At 40.0% G+C, this 18,291-nt stretch overlaps 3 protein-coding genes across 5 annotated transcripts in view; 1 reads left to right on the forward strand and 2 right to left on the reverse strand.

Moving 5' to 3' along the window:
• Window positions 1-6,951, reverse strand: part of hgo (homogentisate 1,2-dioxygenase) — a 40,893-nt gene extending 33,942 nt beyond the window's left edge. For both annotated transcript variants that reach the window (XM_065482511.1, XM_065482510.1), the window contains exons 1-2: window positions 6,790-6,951; window positions 5,746-5,881 (exon numbers count right to left, since the gene is read on the reverse strand). In XM_065482511.1, coding sequence (XP_065338583.1) covers window positions 5,746-5,881; window positions 6,790-6,813 — 160 coding nt within the window. In that variant the 5' untranslated portion in view covers window positions 6,814-6,951. The remainder of the gene's footprint in view (window positions 1-5,745; window positions 5,882-6,789) is intronic.
• On the forward strand, window positions 129-5,738 carry LOC135938672 (SET and MYND domain-containing protein 4-like). Its single transcript, XM_065482509.1, has 5 exons — window positions 129-720; window positions 3,281-3,429; window positions 3,498-4,010; window positions 5,115-5,342; window positions 5,398-5,738. Exons 1-5 carry the CDS (start codon window positions 144-146, stop codon window positions 5,656-5,658), a joined length of 1,728 nt encoding a protein of 575 aa, XP_065338581.1. The 5' UTR covers window positions 129-143; the 3' UTR covers window positions 5,659-5,738.
• Window positions 6,952-7,858: 907 nt separating the features above from the next.
• Window positions 7,859-17,529, reverse strand: LOC135938671 (macoilin). 2 transcript variants are annotated; one of them, XM_065482508.1, is made up of 8 exons: window positions 17,301-17,529; window positions 15,061-15,202; window positions 14,863-14,989; window positions 14,120-14,249; window positions 12,640-13,230; window positions 11,949-12,423; window positions 11,284-11,458; window positions 7,859-11,068 (listed from the first exon to the last, which is right to left on the reverse strand). In XM_065482508.1, the coding sequence occupies exons 1-8, from the start codon at window positions 17,378-17,380 to the stop codon at window positions 10,821-10,823; spliced, it is 1,968 nt and encodes a 655-aa protein (XP_065338580.1). In that variant the 5' UTR covers window positions 17,381-17,529; the 3' UTR covers window positions 7,859-10,820. The 2 variants fall into 2 exon arrangements, with proteins under 2 accessions (XP_065338580.1, XP_065338578.1); XM_065482506.1 differs by having other exon boundaries at window positions 15,061-15,205.
• Between the last annotated feature and the right edge of the window lie 762 nt (window positions 17,530-18,291).

Below are 18,291 nucleotides of genomic sequence, written 5' to 3' on the forward strand. Positions count from 1 at the left end.
AACTTTTGTTTCCGACGTCTCGTCAGGGGCTGTCGCACATTAGAGAAAAGCACACGTTAATTTTAGAGCGGCTTTGAGAGCGAGAAAACGCGCGGGAGTGAGAGAATTCGGTGCCTCGCAGTGCAGTATTTTCGGCCTCAAAGATGGAAGCAGCCGACCGGCAGAAAGAGTGCGAGGCGAGCCGCAAGAGGGGCAGTACCCTTTTGAGGGACGGCCAGCACCTGGAGGCCGTGGCCGCCTTCACTCGGAGCCTCGCCCTGGCGCCGACCGCCGCCTCCAGAGGGCTGGCCTACGCAGGCCGCAGCGCCGTCCTCGAGGCCGCCGGCCACTTCCGACAGGCCGCCGACGACGCCCGTCGCGCCCTCGGCCTCGACTACCCCGACCTGCTCAAGTACAAACTGCACCTGCGGATGGCCGTGTGCCGGAAGACGCTGGGCCAGCATGCCGAGGCCGAGGAGAGCCTCCGGCAGGCCACGGAACTGATCCAGGGTTGCCAGCTGCCCGAGGAGAAAAAGGGCCGGCTGCTAGAGGAGGCGGCAGATGAGTTCCGAGCGGTGGCGACCAGCAAGGGTCAAGGTTTGTGCGTCAGGTACCTCGATGCGCCTGAGCTAAGCCACGGATGGCGGGAGGAGGGCGACAAAAGGCTCTCGTCCGCCGTTGAAGTGAAAAATGACGAAAAGTTCGGACGGCACTTGCTGGCCGCCAGAGACATCAATACAGGTATGAAAATGCTATAAAGAATTCTCGGCAAAATGTGGCAAATCCCGTCACTTGAATTTTTTGATGGGGTGTTTATAAAAATTTTTACGAATAGAAAAAATAAATTTTATAAATCAATCCTAATGTCAGAGTGGATTCACTAAAAAATGTACGATATTTTCGCATTTTTTCCTAAATATATAAATTTTGCTTTGTAAAGCAGTGAATATGTTTAGTTAAAAATGAGAATTACACCTTCAATTTTTCTCACTTACAGAAACAAAGAATATTTCTTGAGAGATTAAGCAAAAATTGAATTTAAATTTTATAAATTCAACCATAGCTTCGATCTAGTTTTATTTAATTTAAGCATTAACTCCTGCTGACTTTTTCGCACCACTCCTGAATCAATACGAGTTTTCAATAATTAAATATAGGAAAAAATAAAATTATTGCCAAGATTTATTTGATTTGTCGGATTTGTCACAACGAAAATAGTTTTAAAAACTATCATATATTCATGGAAACTAACAAAATGAATACGTGGAACGAAAGGATAAAAGAAAATGTTTTATTCCTTGATTGAAAACTCTTCTTTTATCCTCTCGTATTCCACGTATTAATTTCCATGATATATGAAAGTTTTTAAAATTATCGTTGTAGTGACAAATCAAATAAATCTTGGCAATTCAATGCTTGGAATATGGTCAGTTAATTAGTATTGACAATCATTTGTGCCGCTATAAGGAATAAATTACCATCCATTATTTTGTGTTTTTGGCTTGGACAATATATTAAATCGCAAACCAAACGGGTGACTTGTAAAAAAGAAAAAATGGGGGCCGTGTAGCCTCCAGATGGTTCTACAGTCCCAGGGTAGGAGTTCGCAGGAATACTTCCCCACCTATATAAGGAGGATGTTAATCCCTAACACGAGGAAAGAACACCCCCATTACAGATTTCCCGGTTACCACCGGGATCGCGATCATAATCGCGGGCAGGGTGTTCCCACCACACATTCCCTATACCATGAAGGTACCCTGCTTAGCAGGCCCCGGAAGGTTAAACCAACTGCTGGTAGGTTACGCCACATAACACCCCACAGACACGGTCGATTCTCCCCCAACAAGTAGTTCAGGGAGAAACAGTGGCTGTTTCTAGGAAAAATGTAATGTTTAACGATACTTAATTACTGAAAACTTGGATTGATTTAAAAGTGGTGCGAACATGTAAACAGGAGTTAATTCTAATTTATGAAATAAAATAAAATTCGATTGGAGCTATGGTTGAATTAATCTTTTCTGTTTTCTTGAAAAATCCAGTAGCCAGAGACGGTGAAAGAGGGGTGGCACCTTTTTTCCTCCCTTCCACACCCCACACTTGCCTCCCCTTCCACACTCCACACTTGCCTCCTGTGACGTCAGCCTGCGTCAGCCACAGGGACACTCGGCCATTGAACCATTTTTTTAATTTCGTGATTTACGGCGGAATTTGATAATTAGATCTGTAATCTAACATGTTATGCATATGGTTTAACTTGCAAATTACACGAGCTTTCCAGTGGTATGTGCTCAAAAATTGATTTTGTCTCAATCTTTCTAATTATAAGCGGCCGCGCGCCGAAAAAATATGAATTTTTCAAATATCGGTATTTTTGCAACTCCAAATCTTGAATCTCTTATCAGAATTGCAAAAACTATCCACCAATGAACTCGTCTCAACCTGCCCTGACCAGCTGAAAGGTTTAGGGGTGTTTACCCTCCACTCCTAAGTATACACCCTTTTCGAAAAAAAGTAAAAAAGTGCGCAGCATCTTAAGGATGGAGGGTTAACACCCTTTCAGCTCGTCAGGGCAGGTTGAGACGAGTTCATTGGTGGATAGTTTTTGCAATTCTGATAAGAGATTCAAGATTTGGAGTTGCAAAAATACCGATATTTGAAAAATTCATATTTTTTCGGCGCGCGGCCGCTTATTTTAAGAAATTTAAGACCTAAACATTTTTTAAGCATATGCATCACTGGAAAGCTTGTTTATTTTTCAAGAATTGGATTTGACATTTTTAACTCATCTGCCGGGAGTCACGGGTCTCGGTCAGTGAAGGTACAGGCGGCACACGTGGAAAGGGGATAAATATTACCACGCCCATTTCGCTGTCTCTGGCTCACTGAGGTATAGGTGTGAAAAATTAATGGTATAATATAAAACTCTCATTTTTTAAAATAATATTCGCTGCTTAACAAAGCAAAATTTTATATAATTAAAAAAAGGGTTATTATATAGGATTTAAAAATTTAAAAATATTAACAAAGATGATGCATTTAGTTAACAAAATCACCCTATTTTTCACCTAAAAATACCTTCCAAACACGAGAAAAATTCAAGCAACGCAAAGGGGATATCATGGATGAAAATGGTCTAGAAATTAAAAAAAAATTTACTGTATTTTACTTTTTACTTACTTTTCTGTTTTCAAAACGTTACTCTCTTTACTCCCACGTGTCTTTGCTAATTTTAATTTTTCCACTGTTACGAATTGCAATAAAATAAAAATTTAAATATTTCCCCATTCCATCCCCTTAGGAGACGTGTTGCTGGTGGAAACGCCGCTGATTGCATTTCTGCTCGAGGCGGAGAACTTCGACAAAGGGCACAAAGAGGCCCTCTGGACGCATTGCTCGCACTGCTACAAAATGTGCCTCAACTTGGAGCCGTGCCCCGATTGCCCTTGGGTAAGACACGCATTTCAAGCCACACGCGTCCCACGAACATTTTAAATTCGCGAAATTAACGATTACAGGCTCTCTACTGCAGCGAAGAGTGCAGAAAAGGCGCGTGGAGCGGCTACCACAAGCTCGAGTGCAGAATGCGCCGCAAGTACGACCTGTTGAAGGCCCCTTGCGACCCTGATAGCTCCGGTTCGTGGACAAGAATAATGATCAAAGCCCTGTCAACCCTGACCCCGGCCGCCTGTCTGGAAAACAGTCCGCGGGTGGCGGAAATTCTGTCCCTGCTGCCGGACGTCTACGACGACGAAAAGCTCGAAAGGATCCGGAAGCTGGCCAAAACCATCTGCGCTGTGTGTTGCGAAGAGCTGAGCGCCGAGCAGCGTGAAAATCTGGCCAAAGTATGCGAGAGGATTCTGCTTGTTTTCCAGAGGAACTCGTACACCATTGACGAGAGCCACTTTGTGCCATCGATCGACGCTTTCCGCTCCAGGGAGGTCATTGGAAGGGCCATGTACCCCACCGTGGCGCTAATGAACCATTCGTGTGACGCAAATACCACCAGGGTTTACCACCTCGGCACTCAGGTTAACAGCTAGCAGCCACTTTTAGACTGAGGAATTTTTTACTTCAAACGTTGTTTAAATTAAAAAAATAATTATATTTAACTTCGGGTGAAAATAATAGTTATTTTAAATAAGATATTGAAGGAATCAATAAAACTATTTTCTGATTAAAAAAGTAATAAAAAAGGTAATACACCAACGCACTATTTGAATTTATTGAAAGAATTTGAAAAATTCTATTTATGTCTCGGATATATCGAAAACATTTTACTTGTTGAACCCTCAGTGCAAGTGCATTATTAGGCACAATAATTTTTATATTCGCCAGTGGGGTTCCCAGTAGTTATTATATACTCACAATAAATTTGTATTAAATATTTGGAAAAAATAACTAACTTATATTATAGTGCAAAATTAAGAAAATTTTAGGGGAACAATTCAGCATTATATCTAGTGAAAAGTTAGCGTTTAGTGCATTTTTATTTTATTTTTGTGCAAAAGTTATTGTGCAGGGTTTTTCTCTCCAGCACAAAATTGGTGGAAAAATCAGCAATATGGTGGAACATTGACGTGATTTTTTATTATTAGGTGGACATTTTAGGCCGTTTAGTTTGTTTTAATTTTTTAAATTTGTGCACTGCTTTTTCAGCACACTTGAGAATTTATCAGTTTCTAAATTCTTATATATTTTTTTCATTAAATAATCTTTGGACAATTTTCTTTTGAGGTTTTGATAGGAAATTGAATAACAAGATTTCCTCGTTGATTTCACAGTTTATATTCACCGAAATTGAATAAAAACTAATTTTAAATCAACAAATATAGAGTCTTGCTATGAATTTTTCTGTTAAAAATATAAAATTCTTAGATTTTTTTCTTTATTAAACTCGAAATTGTGATTCAATTACTTTCGTGGCTTTTAGCATCGAGCTGAGCCATTCTTTCACTTTTTGAGAGAACCAGAATCGTCATTCGGTAATCTAAATTTAAAATATTTATTTATTTGGTTTTATACTATTAGTTACCCAAATTATATTCAGAATAAAATATGCAAAAGTTGAATCACGAACGAATTTTCTGAGGTTTTGCTGTTTGACTCGGGATACATGAAATTTAAATTTCCAGGTTGTCAGGGCAATAAGACCGATCAAGAAAGGTGAGCAGATATTCAGCAGTTACGGCCCAGAGTACGGCGGGATGCCAAAGTCGCGGAGGCAAGCCATTCTCAGGAAAAAATTCTACTTCGAATGCGACTGCGACTCGTGCGACGACGACTGGCCGTTGATAGGCGCGACAATGGGCCAAGTTCCTGAATTCCTCAGGCAGCCGGTTCACATCCCTTTGCTGAAAGAGGTGAACTGATCCATTACATTCTAAATAAAACCCCAATTCTAAGGAATACCAACAGATCGTGCAAAACGTGATTGCTAATAAAACGATCCAAGGACGCTGTTACTCCAAAGTGGTCGACAAGGACATTCTGGAAAAGTGCAGAAAGCTCCAGAATTTGTTCGTGGCACAAGGCGAGTCCAGGGTCAACTGGATTTATTTCTTCACGGAAAAATGCATCGTCAACAATTTTGACCTGTCAGCTAAAATTTGGTTGAGTGCCACAGGAGACCCGTATTTGTCTCCTTTCAACGAAGATTCTATATTCGCAGTTTATTAGAATAGAAGTAGACAAAAATCGACTGAATAGATGCATAGAAAAAATGTATACGCTTAAATAAAGTATAATTTATTAGTTAATTGAAACCTGTGAATGCCGTTCCAGACAACTGCTCAGCGTACAAGCCGTAAGGACACTTCTGGGGGTTGTTCTGTCCGACGGGGAGGGCGCCGGGACAGCGCGGATCCTCAGTAGCGAACTCGTTGCCGAATCCACTCAGATACTGCGAAAACAATAATTTTAATCATTATCTGTGGCCTTGATCAGGCTGCACCAATTTCGCTATTTTCTACCGGATCAATCAGAGGGTTTGCCTGCATGCGCGCAATTAAAAATGGATTTCATGGCTGCAGGGGAAGAAAAGATCTTCCTCGCGCGCGCGAGTCGAGTTCAGACCTTTCAAGGTGAGCGAGACAAACGCACACACGGAGCGACTTTGGGATTCGGTAAAGCGGAGAGGCCTGTCGCCAGGACACGTACACGTATTTTTGGAAGGGTGCGCCGCAGTGTTAATTATAATTACTGCTGATGATGTCAGGATACGGAGACAATTTAATTGCTGTCCAATGTCAATTTGCAAGGTAATAAAAGATGCATTAAGATGAATTTATCCAGTAAATTTAAAATAGAAATAATGCGACATGGTAAATTTAAAAAGTAAATACTTAAATGAAAATTCCAGCATAGCTTTTAATACAAAAAAATAATAATTATTAAGTTTGAAAATTTTCTAACTCAAACCAGGAATTAAAATATAGATTGGAGTTAATAACAGGTTATATTAATTCGTATGAGGCCGGCCTATGGTTAAGTGTTTTTATATGCCATTTCCAATATCTTAAAACTAATTATTTATAGGCCAATTTTCGGATTTGTGTGAGAAATATGAATTAAAATAGATGGTCTAAAAATCCCATTTATAAAAAGTAAGAATTTTTCCACAATAGCTAAAGCACCGATTTTTATTTCGTTTTTATTTAATAAATAAAAATCTACAGCTCGCAAATGATGACTTTTTTAAATCTATGAATTAAAAAAATTTAAATTGTGAACTCTGAAGGAAAAAACTGAATTTATCTTCAACTCTTGCAATTGAATGACAGTGACACATTGATGAAAGACATATATTACCTTGAATTCCTCCTTTGAAGTCATCGTCGTTGCTCACCCTTTGACGGCCTGGCTGGAATGGACCAGAGCGAGCGGTCCACTAAAAATCTCGTCGCCTACCTGTTGCCAGAGTGAGGAGGAGACACCTTTAATGAGCTTGCTGCTGCTATGGCTTTAAATTTTTATGACGAAACAAGAGAGGCCTGTGTTTGCTCCATTGGCGAGCTGCCGAGGGCTCGTTTTTCTCGTTCTCCAATCGCGAGCTCCTCTCCAGTCATTTCAAGGACATCGCGGCAGTGCGCACTTATCAATTAAAACGGCTGTTTATCGAGGGAAAAATAATAATTCCGTGGTCGAAAGTGGCGCAATAAAGGATCGAATAAACAACACTACTTGAAGGTAAAAAGGTGCAGTGGAGAAAAATAGAAAAAGAAATGAAATACACACGCAGGTAAATTAATGAAATTAACATTTACGCTGTAGTTCAGCTCTTAAAATTTAAAAAGAAAAATTTACATGCAAGGAGGGTTTTTTCCCATTTCATCAATTAAATTTTAAATGTTTTAAATCATACCATGAGTTTAATTTCTATTTAAGCTTTTTATTTTTTTTTTGTCAGGGTGTGCACCTATATAGTAAATATTAATGACGTTAGCAGACTGTCCCAATCAGCCATTAATTTGGCCGTTCATAAACGCAAAGTTAGCATTTTTTTTTCAAAATTCATCATACATGACAGATTTTAAATTTAAAAAAGAGCAGAAAAATATATTTTTGTTGGTTATGAATCTTAAAATCAAGTCTAATCTTTGGAAGCTGAGGGCATGGCCGTCTTTGCGTTCCTAAAAAGGAAACAAAACGAACCATGGATATAAACATTTTCATTAATAGAGATCAATGCCAAACAATATCATACTAATTTTCCTCAACATTATCAGAAAATTTTCTTTTGGTAATAAGGCCCACAGAACAACACTGAAAATTCCCGGAAATAGTCAGGGAATCCACCCGATATGTATAAATGTAATGAATTTAATCTTATTTAACAATTGGTCTCTAACTTTATTTTCAAATGAAACAAACGGAGGCATTCATTTTTTAACTTTTGATTTTATTCTTTACTTTTTCTGACTTACACATAGAGAGCAACACATCTCCAAACATTCAAGTTATTGAGTTGTTGTAATTTGTTCTTTGCATGGACGACTACCTCAAAATTCAGCATCCAAACTCGATTTGCGTGTGGTTTTCTTTTTTCATAGTATCCAAAAATTGTTGCCGCCTGCGTGTATGTGTGAGTGAACGAGTGTTTCTGTTTGTTTGTTTGTTTGTTTGTGTTTCACAATGAACGGAGTTGTCCTAATAAAAAAGGGGGTAAGAGGTGCACACATATATAACTGAGCAGAGGCCTAAATTGGCACGATTCACTATGCAAAAAGTCGGTCAATTTGTGTGTGAGTGTGATTTTTGTGTGTTCCAAAATTTCCGCCCGGAGAGACAAACGCACGCTCCACCGATGATAAAAGCCAAGCCGGGTTCGTCTCTGTAGTGTTTCAGTTTTTGTGGCATCACCAGTATAAAAAGTAGTTTCTAACATTTACAAAACAACCTCTTCTCCACATTTCCTGTTTTTTATATCCACAATACGTTCTTAGGGAGTAACATCGAGTTGCAACATCGTGTATTAGTTTTCTTTGAAAAGGTGCCTTTATTGCCAACGGGTTGGCACCGCTTTTCGCCTTTTGACAAAATACACATCAATTGGTCGAGTCCGAATTTGAGATTTCGACCCAGAAGGGACGTTAAGTTTCTGCCGATTTCACAACGATGATCATAATCATGTTTAAAATTAATCCTTTCCTTATACCGTCGATTACATCTATCACTTACGAAAAAAAAATAACACAAGATGCTCAAACCACTTTTGTGTCCTTTGTGCTCTTTTTTTAATGTAATATTTACTTGAACTAGCTCTGCGTCCAATCGATCGGATTCTCGGTTTTCGAAATAAGTAAGTCGCTGAGATCAAAACACACTACACGTAGCGATTAAATTATTACACTTTTAGGAAATAATCGTGGCGCGAGAGAAGAAAATACAACTGCTGTTCGCCTAATGGCCCGAAAAACGGGACAAAACACTACAGATTCATCTTCTCCGATTACAGAACTAATACTCCCGCCTCTCCACTCAATACAAATTCGACAGAATGAATTAATCGACATAGAAAAAATGAGTCAATTAATTACACAATAGTTATGGCAGTTAATTAAACGCTTACGCCTGATTTCTTACTTTGTGCACGAGGGCAAGAAATGACAATAATTATCAGGGGGGAGGAGGGGAGACGCAACAATTCGAGCAAAGCTAAGGAACTGAAATTAAACTACTCGCGTCGCTTGTACTGGGGTGTGTTCTTTTATTTTCTTTTTAAGTACTGTGTTGCAGAGGGGGCAGGCAGTACGCGCGGATGGTCGCGCATCAGGCAAAAGCAGCGTTGCACGCTCACTAGACTCGAACCAACTTCGCCCATGCCTTTTCTTTTCCACCGTTTCTCCAAATAAATGCATCTATCTGTGTGTGATCGCAGTAACGAAACATTCTATTGGTCTGCGCGGAGATGTTCCCAAAGCAATCAACTATAAAATAAAGGTGGTCTGGACTATGAACGCAACGATTTTTTCTCCAGCCGGGATGTTTGATTCGCGTGTTGTGTAATTTTTGTGCTCGGTTTTGTCGGTTAATAAAAATATTGTATTTCACTCTCTGCGATACCGTTTTGCTTACTGTATGTGTTTCCCATTTTGTTATTTACACAATGAAGTCTATAATATATCAATACGCAATTTAGTCGAAATGATGCAAACCATTAATTGGTTAATAATTATCACAACAAAAACACAAAAATAATATGTAATGAAAGCTTTTAATGTTTCCATCCGCGGATAGGGTTTTCGCCTAAATTAACAATCAGTCCTGTCGTCAGACAACACAAAAAGGGCCAATTCTTTTTGAGGGGTGGGAAGGAGGGAGGAGGCTCGATGAAGAAGTTCCTGACTGCGTCAGCCAGTTCGGTGTGGCACACAAACACAAATCAATTTTTCTTTTTACCGATTGCGTTCACCGAATAGTGTATTAAAACAAAGGAACTGATCAACATACTTTTTCCACAAGGTCAAAAGTAGTAAAACCCTATATCGAAATCTGTCGTTGGCGACAGGAGGTCTACGACTGTAGCCGAGAGACGACAAAACAAACCAATGTAACAAAAATAATAGTTGGCGAGTAAAAAAAGAAACTCGATTCGTTTCTCGTTACAAAAAAAAATAGTGTGGTGTTGTCTTTGATTCAAAATAAAAAGTACCAAGCCGCGCCGGATTACTTTTAAGTCTGCTAGGCGTACTTCTGTTTGGAAGAAACCATTTCTCGCACTAAACTCAAGTGCTCATCATCATGTCTGCAAATATAATTCCGACTCGATATATGGAGGAGATCACGCCTCCCATCACGCACGATTTATGTGCTTTAACATAAAGAATAAAATATCGTTTGCATTTTACTTCCAACGAAAAAAGGGAAATCAGTTGGAACTAGAAAAGTAAGCTTGGGTCATGATGGCCAGCTAGGGGAAAGTTTCGCATTTCGAAATCACTTCCTGAATTTAACGGCGCAAGGTTCGCCATGGACTTTTGGCCAAGTGACTTAGGGGAAGAGTAGATTCAAAATCACTGCCGGAATTCCAATTTGCAGACAAAATGTGGCGACTCCTAAACTCTCGTTTCCATTTTTTCTACACTCGATGAGTTGGAAAAGGAAGAGTCTCAAGCCGTAAAAAGCGCAAACGTCAATTCTCACTTTGAAATTATGATGCTGTTGTACTGTTTCCCGTAAATCATGTCCTTCCCGTTTTGATTTCTTTAAAAATAAATTAAAACATTTGGTTTCTCTCGTCATTTCAAAATACACCATAGAAGTCCTGCTGCTGTGATAATACTACGTGAAAATAAATTAAAACTCTTTCTTTCTCTCTTTCTCGTTCGGTCTGTACCTTCCTAAGCCTCGGTGGAAGTGATTCCTCCGCTCTTGGGTGTGTACGCAGTGGCGTTTGGGTCGAGGTTTGAAGTACAGGAGGAGGAAGAGGTTGGCAGGCTCATGATGTGATCTCCCATCATTAGTTTGGACGAGTTGCTCATTGACACCATGTCGAGGGCGGCTGGGTTGAATGAGTCGGCCACTGCGATGACTTGAGTGATCTTCAGCTTCAGTTCATCCGCTTCCTTTTCCTTTGCGCGCAGCATTGCTAATAAGGATATATAATATTCAGGCATGAGACACAGAAGAACAATTTTAACGCACAAAATGATCTTTTAAAGAGCTTTCTCGACAGGTTTGTTTTTTATAAAATAAAGAGAAATACAAAAATCTGTTCTTTCAAAAAGTATTTTACGGAAAAACTAATGGGAAATTATTTTTGCTGTCGATATTTAACCCTGTTTCTGGCAGATTATTACTTACATGAACTTATTTCCAGTTGCCTCTTGGCTTCGCCCAAGGCAGAGAAGAGATCCAGTTTAATGCGAGTCTCTGCGCTCAGACTGTTCTCCAAGAGCATGTTTTTATCTTTCAAATTGGTCAGGGCCTGGCACAGTCTATCTATCTCAGTGTGGCTTTCCTTGTAGGGGCGCAGCATCTGTTGACAAGCAATGGTTTCTGGTTGATGCGAGAAAAACTATACCCTATTTTTCATCTCTGAGTGATGGAAAAGTAATTTTGTTTGAAATAGTATCAGTTCAATTTATACCTTAAAATTAATACAAAATTATTGTTAAGATTTATTTGCAGGATTGGTATTGTGCTACACGCAGTTTAGTTTTTTACTGCCCCTATCAATTAAATTTTACGATTTCTTTATTTTAAATTCTTAAATTTTGAACTGTAAAAAATCTACCTTATTTCTGACATTTTCCTTGTGTAGAATTTTAACAAAGGAAGATATGAATGCAAAGAGAAGTTAATTATTTTAACAATTGTTTGGAAGACTTAAACGTCAGTTAAAGATTAAATTGACCCATTAATTTACTGTTTACACTAATAATAAGAAATGTGAAGGTATTAATTTTGATTTGTTAGAGAGCTCAAATATTTATGGAGAAATTATAACTTTTAAATGTGAGCCCTACCTGTAGTTCCATTTCGAGTGAGGCGCAGCGATCCTCCTTGCTCTTGAGCTCGCGGCGTAAATGCTTGACATCAGACTCGAGTTCCCTCCTGCGGGCTCTGCAGCTCTCGGTGCACTCGCCCTTGGCAGCGGCCGCGGCGGCGGCCATGGCGATGGCTCTGGCGGTGGCCGCCTCCTCCGCCTTCTTGGCCGCCTTGCGCTCAGTCTGCAGCTGTGACTCTGCGTTACCCCGGCAGCGTCGCTCCTCCGCCAGCCGTCTCTCCAGCTGGGCGGCGTTCTGCTTGTCCGCCTGCCGCGCCGTCACCAGGTTGTGCAGCTTCGACTGCAGCGCGTCATTGTCCGCCTGCAGCTGCGAAAGCGTGTTTCTCACGCTCTTCTCGCCCGACACGAGATTGCTGACCTGCGACTTGAGCTCTTGTTCTGACTGTTTGCTCGCGTGCAGGTCCGCCTTTAATCTCTTGATTTCGGCCTCCAATCTGCAATTTAACAGATTGGAAAATTAAATTGATGAATGGAGCGACCATTTTAAATTCCTTTAAAATTAAGCTAAAATTTTTATAAAAAGTCCATTAAATAATGTTGTCGTAAAGATAAAATGTAATAAATAAAATTTAATCTAGTATAAGAGTTTTGAGGAAAATTAATTTTAATGACAGGAGGATTAATATCATCCTAGCAAACAACTGACTCACCGTATAGAGTGCTCGTCTTTCTGAGGAATGGAATTGGTCTCAGAAGTCGGTGACTCCCTGTTGGCTTTGTTCTTCCGCTCCCTTTGCGAATTGACGGAATTCTCCTTAACCTGCGACCACTTGGCCGAGTTGGACTTGAGGGAGCCTTTCGAGCTCTTGTCCTTGTCCACCTCGTTCTCGTCGAAGTCGTTGATTGACCCGGACGACTTCTCCATGTAGTCGATATCACCCGTAATGGAGCCGTTGATGTGCTTCTTCTCTTTCGGCTCGTCACTGTTGGATGTGCCCTTGTCCAGTGACTTCCTATGATTATTTTTCGTGACGCTCGCCTGCTGCGACGCCGGCGTGCTGTGATGATGATTGTGAACGGAGCCATTTGATATGCTTCCGTTTTCGAGGGCTTTACTGCTCTTCTCCGAGCACGCCGTCTCCACCTGTGGCTGCGGCGTCTGCTCGACGGGCAACGCTTGCTGCAGCAGCTGCAGGTAGAAGTCGTTCTCCTTCGACACCTCGCGCTGCTTTCTCTGTCGCATTCTGTACCCCACGTAGCTCTTGAATCCGAATCCAACAGTTACCACGGGATACCCGATACTGAAATTAAAAATTTATTGCTGTAAAATCTTTTTTTTTCAAAGACTTTTAACTGTAACAAAGAGTTCATACCAGATATTTATAAAATTCTAACTTGCGGCAAAAGTAAAAACATTTTTTTCTCTAACGTTATGATTTTTTGTCTCATTTGAAATCGCTATCAAAATACGGATTAAAATTTAGGAAAACAATTTTGTAAGTGGCAAGATTCGTGAAATTGATCACTTGTCTTCTTTTAAAAAAATTGTCTGAAAGTATGAGTGCTGCTTATGAAGGCTGACCAAACTTTACTTCCAATTAAAATTTTTTTAATATTAAAAAAATCATTCGTTAAAAATTAGATTCAAATCTTTCTTCATAATGTCAGGCGTTAATTATACAAAGCATTGAGTTTACAAAGTTCTTGCCAAACGAATTTGTGCTAAATGTTTCTTAAATATACATGCAACTCAGACAAAAGCTTTACACCCAACGAGTTCCTGTATGCGCAATTCGATTTCCTTAAAGACTGCACGCTCAAGCTGACAATGGGATCTGCCCTTGGGCGTAGTCGTAGGTTTAAATATAAATAAATCTCGACGCTTGGCGTTTAAATCTAGATGCATTGTAATACTTCTTGTAAACAGAGTTGCCAGTTTTAATTTTAATAATTCAAATTAATATATTTGGGCGAGCATTAATGCATCTAATTTGCGTATCTTTGAAACAAGCTGGAAACAAGCAACTTTACTATATTAATAACTCCTACTTGCATCAATTACTATTGAAAAATTAGTCAAATCAAGATTTACAATTTCCCTGAATTTAATTTAATGTTATTTTTAATTGATCTTTGAGGGTTTTTTATATTTGGACCAATTTCTAGCCATTTAAATTGCTCTCAAATTACCAGTGAGCTGCAAATGGCCTGCAAAGGTCCAGATGGAACGGTATGTGCCTCACATCACGGAATCTAACTGCGGCTTCAACGTACACGAACAGCAGCCAGAGCATAATTGTAGGCAAACAAATGCCTTTCTCTGAAAAATAAGAGATGATTTCATCAGTACAGAATGCACGTTTCATGCGTCATTGCACATGCAAATGTTGCATAACGTCAACATGTTTAATGAAATTACGCGATTTCAGCATTTTTACGAAATGCTACGTGCTTAGGGCCATGTTCACCACAGGGGCTTGAATTCCTTGCAAAATTTACATTTTTTTTGAATGGGCCTTGTAAATTAATTTGCGGTGTTATTTCCTGTCACTTTAATTTGTTAAATAGGCCATTTAGTGACAGCGCCGATTATCTGATAAATTTCCCATTGTGCATATGAAACGTATTTGGAGCAGATATTAATTCCCTTTTACACAGGATTTAATATCGCAAGCCCATTTTCCATTCTTAAAGGTCAGAGCTGTCTGTCAATCATGTCAAGAGGTTAATTTGGCGTAGTTATAGTTATCAAATCGCGTGTCAATAATTTGTGGTTGCGTCAACGTGCAACGTGTCGCAATGCTATTCAAATACAATAAATGAAATTAGAGCCTATTGATTGGGGTCACGGCGTGAATATTAAATCCAAATAATTATCGCAGCCCCTGCTTTTCCCAGGCGCTCGTCTTCGCGGAAAACGAAAATATACAAACCTGTATGCCAGACGTACTGAACCCACACGTATGTACTCGCTGCAAAGAAAAGCCAGTGTACTGGGATGAAAAAGAAGCAAATCATGTCTGAAGTGAGAGCGATGCAGATGAAGAAAGCGGAGAAGGCCTGCAATGAGAAACACACGGGGGCGAATGAAACATTTTAGGGCCGACGCTGTAGGGGCAGATTGAGCTCACCAAGCCTTGATACTTGAACGAGTCATAAACACTACGCAGCAGGAGCCAGAACGGCCACAGAAACTCGAAGCGGAATTCCAGAATGAAATCTGCCAAAATCACCAGCAGCCACAACGCCAGGAACTTGACATACAGAAGGGTGCTGCTGAAACAGGCCATCAATGAGCCGGCAATTAGAATTTATCGTAAAGACAAAATGTATGGTGCTCCGGTTGCGAGCACAAAACTGTGCCTACTAGCTCGCTTCCTTGTTTTGGCGTTCCAATAAACCCGATAATTTCTATTGATAAGGTTAGATGGTGTAAGTTCAACACGTGGAAAAATGAAATCAGCGGTTTGCTCTGTTTTTTTATTATCAATTTTCAAATTTTAACACCAACTTTATCTCTTAAGACTTGAATGCCATTTAAATATTAATGATACGGAGATGCAATAAAATTTCTGTTCGGCACTTTTCAAGCATGAAGCAATAAAAGAATTACTCATATTCATTCTAAAGGGTGTTTAACAATGCGATAAAAATGACATTTTAATTATTGGCAAACATTTAACATACTCTTGTGAGAAAAGGCCCAGACTGGATGAAGTTAAAAATATCAGTGGAGCGCCCATTTTTCTTCTAAATTTAGAAAATTAATAACTAAAATCACAGCCAGGAAAATTTCACTTATAATTAAATTCTGCGGACAAGGCTGGAAAAACTAATAAAATTTCTGCCTGTCTTTATTGAAACCAAATTTCAGTAATCTGTTCGTTCCTGTTTCGATAAGAATTATTTCCTGATAAAATATACATGTGCCGAAAAAGATTGATAATATAATTTTTAATTTGAATTTCCTGTTCGACTGCATCACTTTCGCAAGCAAATTAAGATTTTAACGCAATATAAAATAATCATTCTCGTTATTTAACCCCAGCTGGGAGTTCATGTACAAAAAATATACTAATTTTTGGCTGGAATTTGTGACGCAGACAAAATTATTTCAACTATTTTAGTAGGAAGCATTATTATTTAGAATTTAGATGCAATTTAAAAAATGGTTGCGTATTTTTCGTGGGACTGGCCTAGAGAGGAGGAATGTTGACATAAAATAACAAAAGTAAAATAATCTGATGCATCGCCTGGTGCTATGAGGTTTCGTTAGTTTTAAGTTCGGGAAATTACCGGAATTGTTAAGCTACGGCACTTCCAAGAAGCGACTAGCTGGATGCGCTTTTTTCATGAACTATTTTTAAGCAAATATTCACAGAATTTCCAGATAATGGCTCAACTGGTCGAAACCTTTCAAAATAAACGGCTATATATTTACAGGTTTGTCATCAAATATTGAAGCTCCTGAAAATAATCTGCAAACGTTGGAGGTTTGCACATTTGTATGCGCTCCTAAAAGACGTTTAATTATTTGCCTAAGATTCGATCAACGTCATCCAGAGATAACACAAACAAAAGCACACCCCTTCTTGGAAAAATGCGAATGTAAATAATTATTGCGAATTCCGAGCAAGGAGTACTGATTGTGAGCGAACGGTGGGCCAGTCCGGGCCTTCGTATTATTTGGTTTAGATTCATAACAGGGCTTTGATAATGAGATCACGTATGACGTCTCCTCAATTGAACTGAATTTGGCACCGATCTCGAAAGAGCGGGCAAAACAAGCGACCGCTTTCTAGAGCAAGACCCGCTTTTGGGCAAAAACCGATCGCACGACTAGATATTCGTTCGAGAATAATATAACTGGTCCACTCCGTGAATGCCTAATTAAGGAGTGCGCGGGAATACGAGCCCAAGGGCACACATAATAACATCTCGCAGCGTGCTGCAGTGCTGACCGCGAGAGAAATAACACACACACAAGTCTCTCTATGTATATATGCACTTTGACACGCGACGATTTCACACCTGGCGAGCTTTCGAGTGGCTCTTCGCAAAGGGCAACAGGGATTTTAATCGGGAGGGTGAACTTTGCCCGCGATCAGGCTGCTGCTAATGTCAAATCGAGATTGCGACGAAATTAAAATGTTAAGTAGGAGGTGGACCGATTTTCCGACCGCGACCCGACCGGCGGTCAAGACCACGAGGGTCCGTCGGGCCTGAATCGGGCCCGGAGCGGGACAAAAATGGGCACACGACGAGGGGGACGGGTCCCGCGGCCGACGGCCAGCGGTTTGACTGAATTTCGGGAGCCAAAATAACAAATTTGGGGTCAGCCATTTTGATAATACACATATGGCCTCCTCACCTGCCGTACATTCCCTCTGTGATTTTGTTCCTTTTTAACGGCCTCCGTAATTTGCCACACTCGGCATTTCTCCTCTTCATATTCCTAATCAGTTACTCGACACGAATGCAGTTTTATTTCGCCGCCCGTGTGAAAAATGACTCTAAAATCGCGCCGAATATCGTGACACTGCAAGTCGGGTCTCTTTGTTGTCATCCGTCTAAAGACACTGCTCTCAGCCTGGATGCAGGGCGCCGCAGTCATTGGCCAAACCCAGCGCGCATGTTTAAAAGGCCTCCTCCAGTTGGCTGCACCAGCCTCCATCATTGGCCGAGCCTTTCTCAGCGCTAAAGTACCCGCTAGTTGAAAGTTTAACAATTATTGATCTCTTACGCTACGCATCACGCATCAATGGAATCTTGCCGTTTACCCCGTTTACCGTTAGCGTTAAAAAACCACAGCACTCGTACTCTCCCTCTCCCTGCCTACATCACCCCCAACTTGTCCCAGCCTGCCGCCGGCCGAAGTAAACAAACATAAAGTTCAATGAACCTAGACGACAGGTGATTCTATTGTTGTGAGATTACGCTGGAGATAATAATTGGACAGAAAAAGGTTTCCTCTCAAAGGGAAACTGGGAGGCCATATCCACACAATATAAAATTGTGCCCGATGAGCCAGGTGGATTCGCGCTGCTTTTGAACTCCCATAATATAAAAGGTGCGTACATAGATAGATAATGCAAGTAATTTTTGTCATGCCTGGAATTATCGATGGGTTCAATGGTTGTTAAATTAATGTAGCCGCATTATCGTTACGCACATATCTCAATAACCAGCAACGACCTTATCTCTTAATGGCATATATATGTTGCATTTTTATGACATGTGTGCAACAACTATTAAGAAGATTCACCAGAAGATATATTAATTTTAAAATCAAGTTGCGTAAATAGGGTAAAATACACGGGTTTGAAAAAATTTATTCATAAATTAACTTTGAAATTATTTAT

Source organism: Cloeon dipterum, chromosome 3 (genome assembly GCF_949628265.1).
Source record: "Cloeon dipterum chromosome 3, ieCloDipt1.1, whole genome shotgun sequence".
In the NCBI taxonomy this organism is placed as follows: domain Eukaryota; kingdom Metazoa; phylum Arthropoda; class Insecta; order Ephemeroptera; family Baetidae; genus Cloeon; species Cloeon dipterum.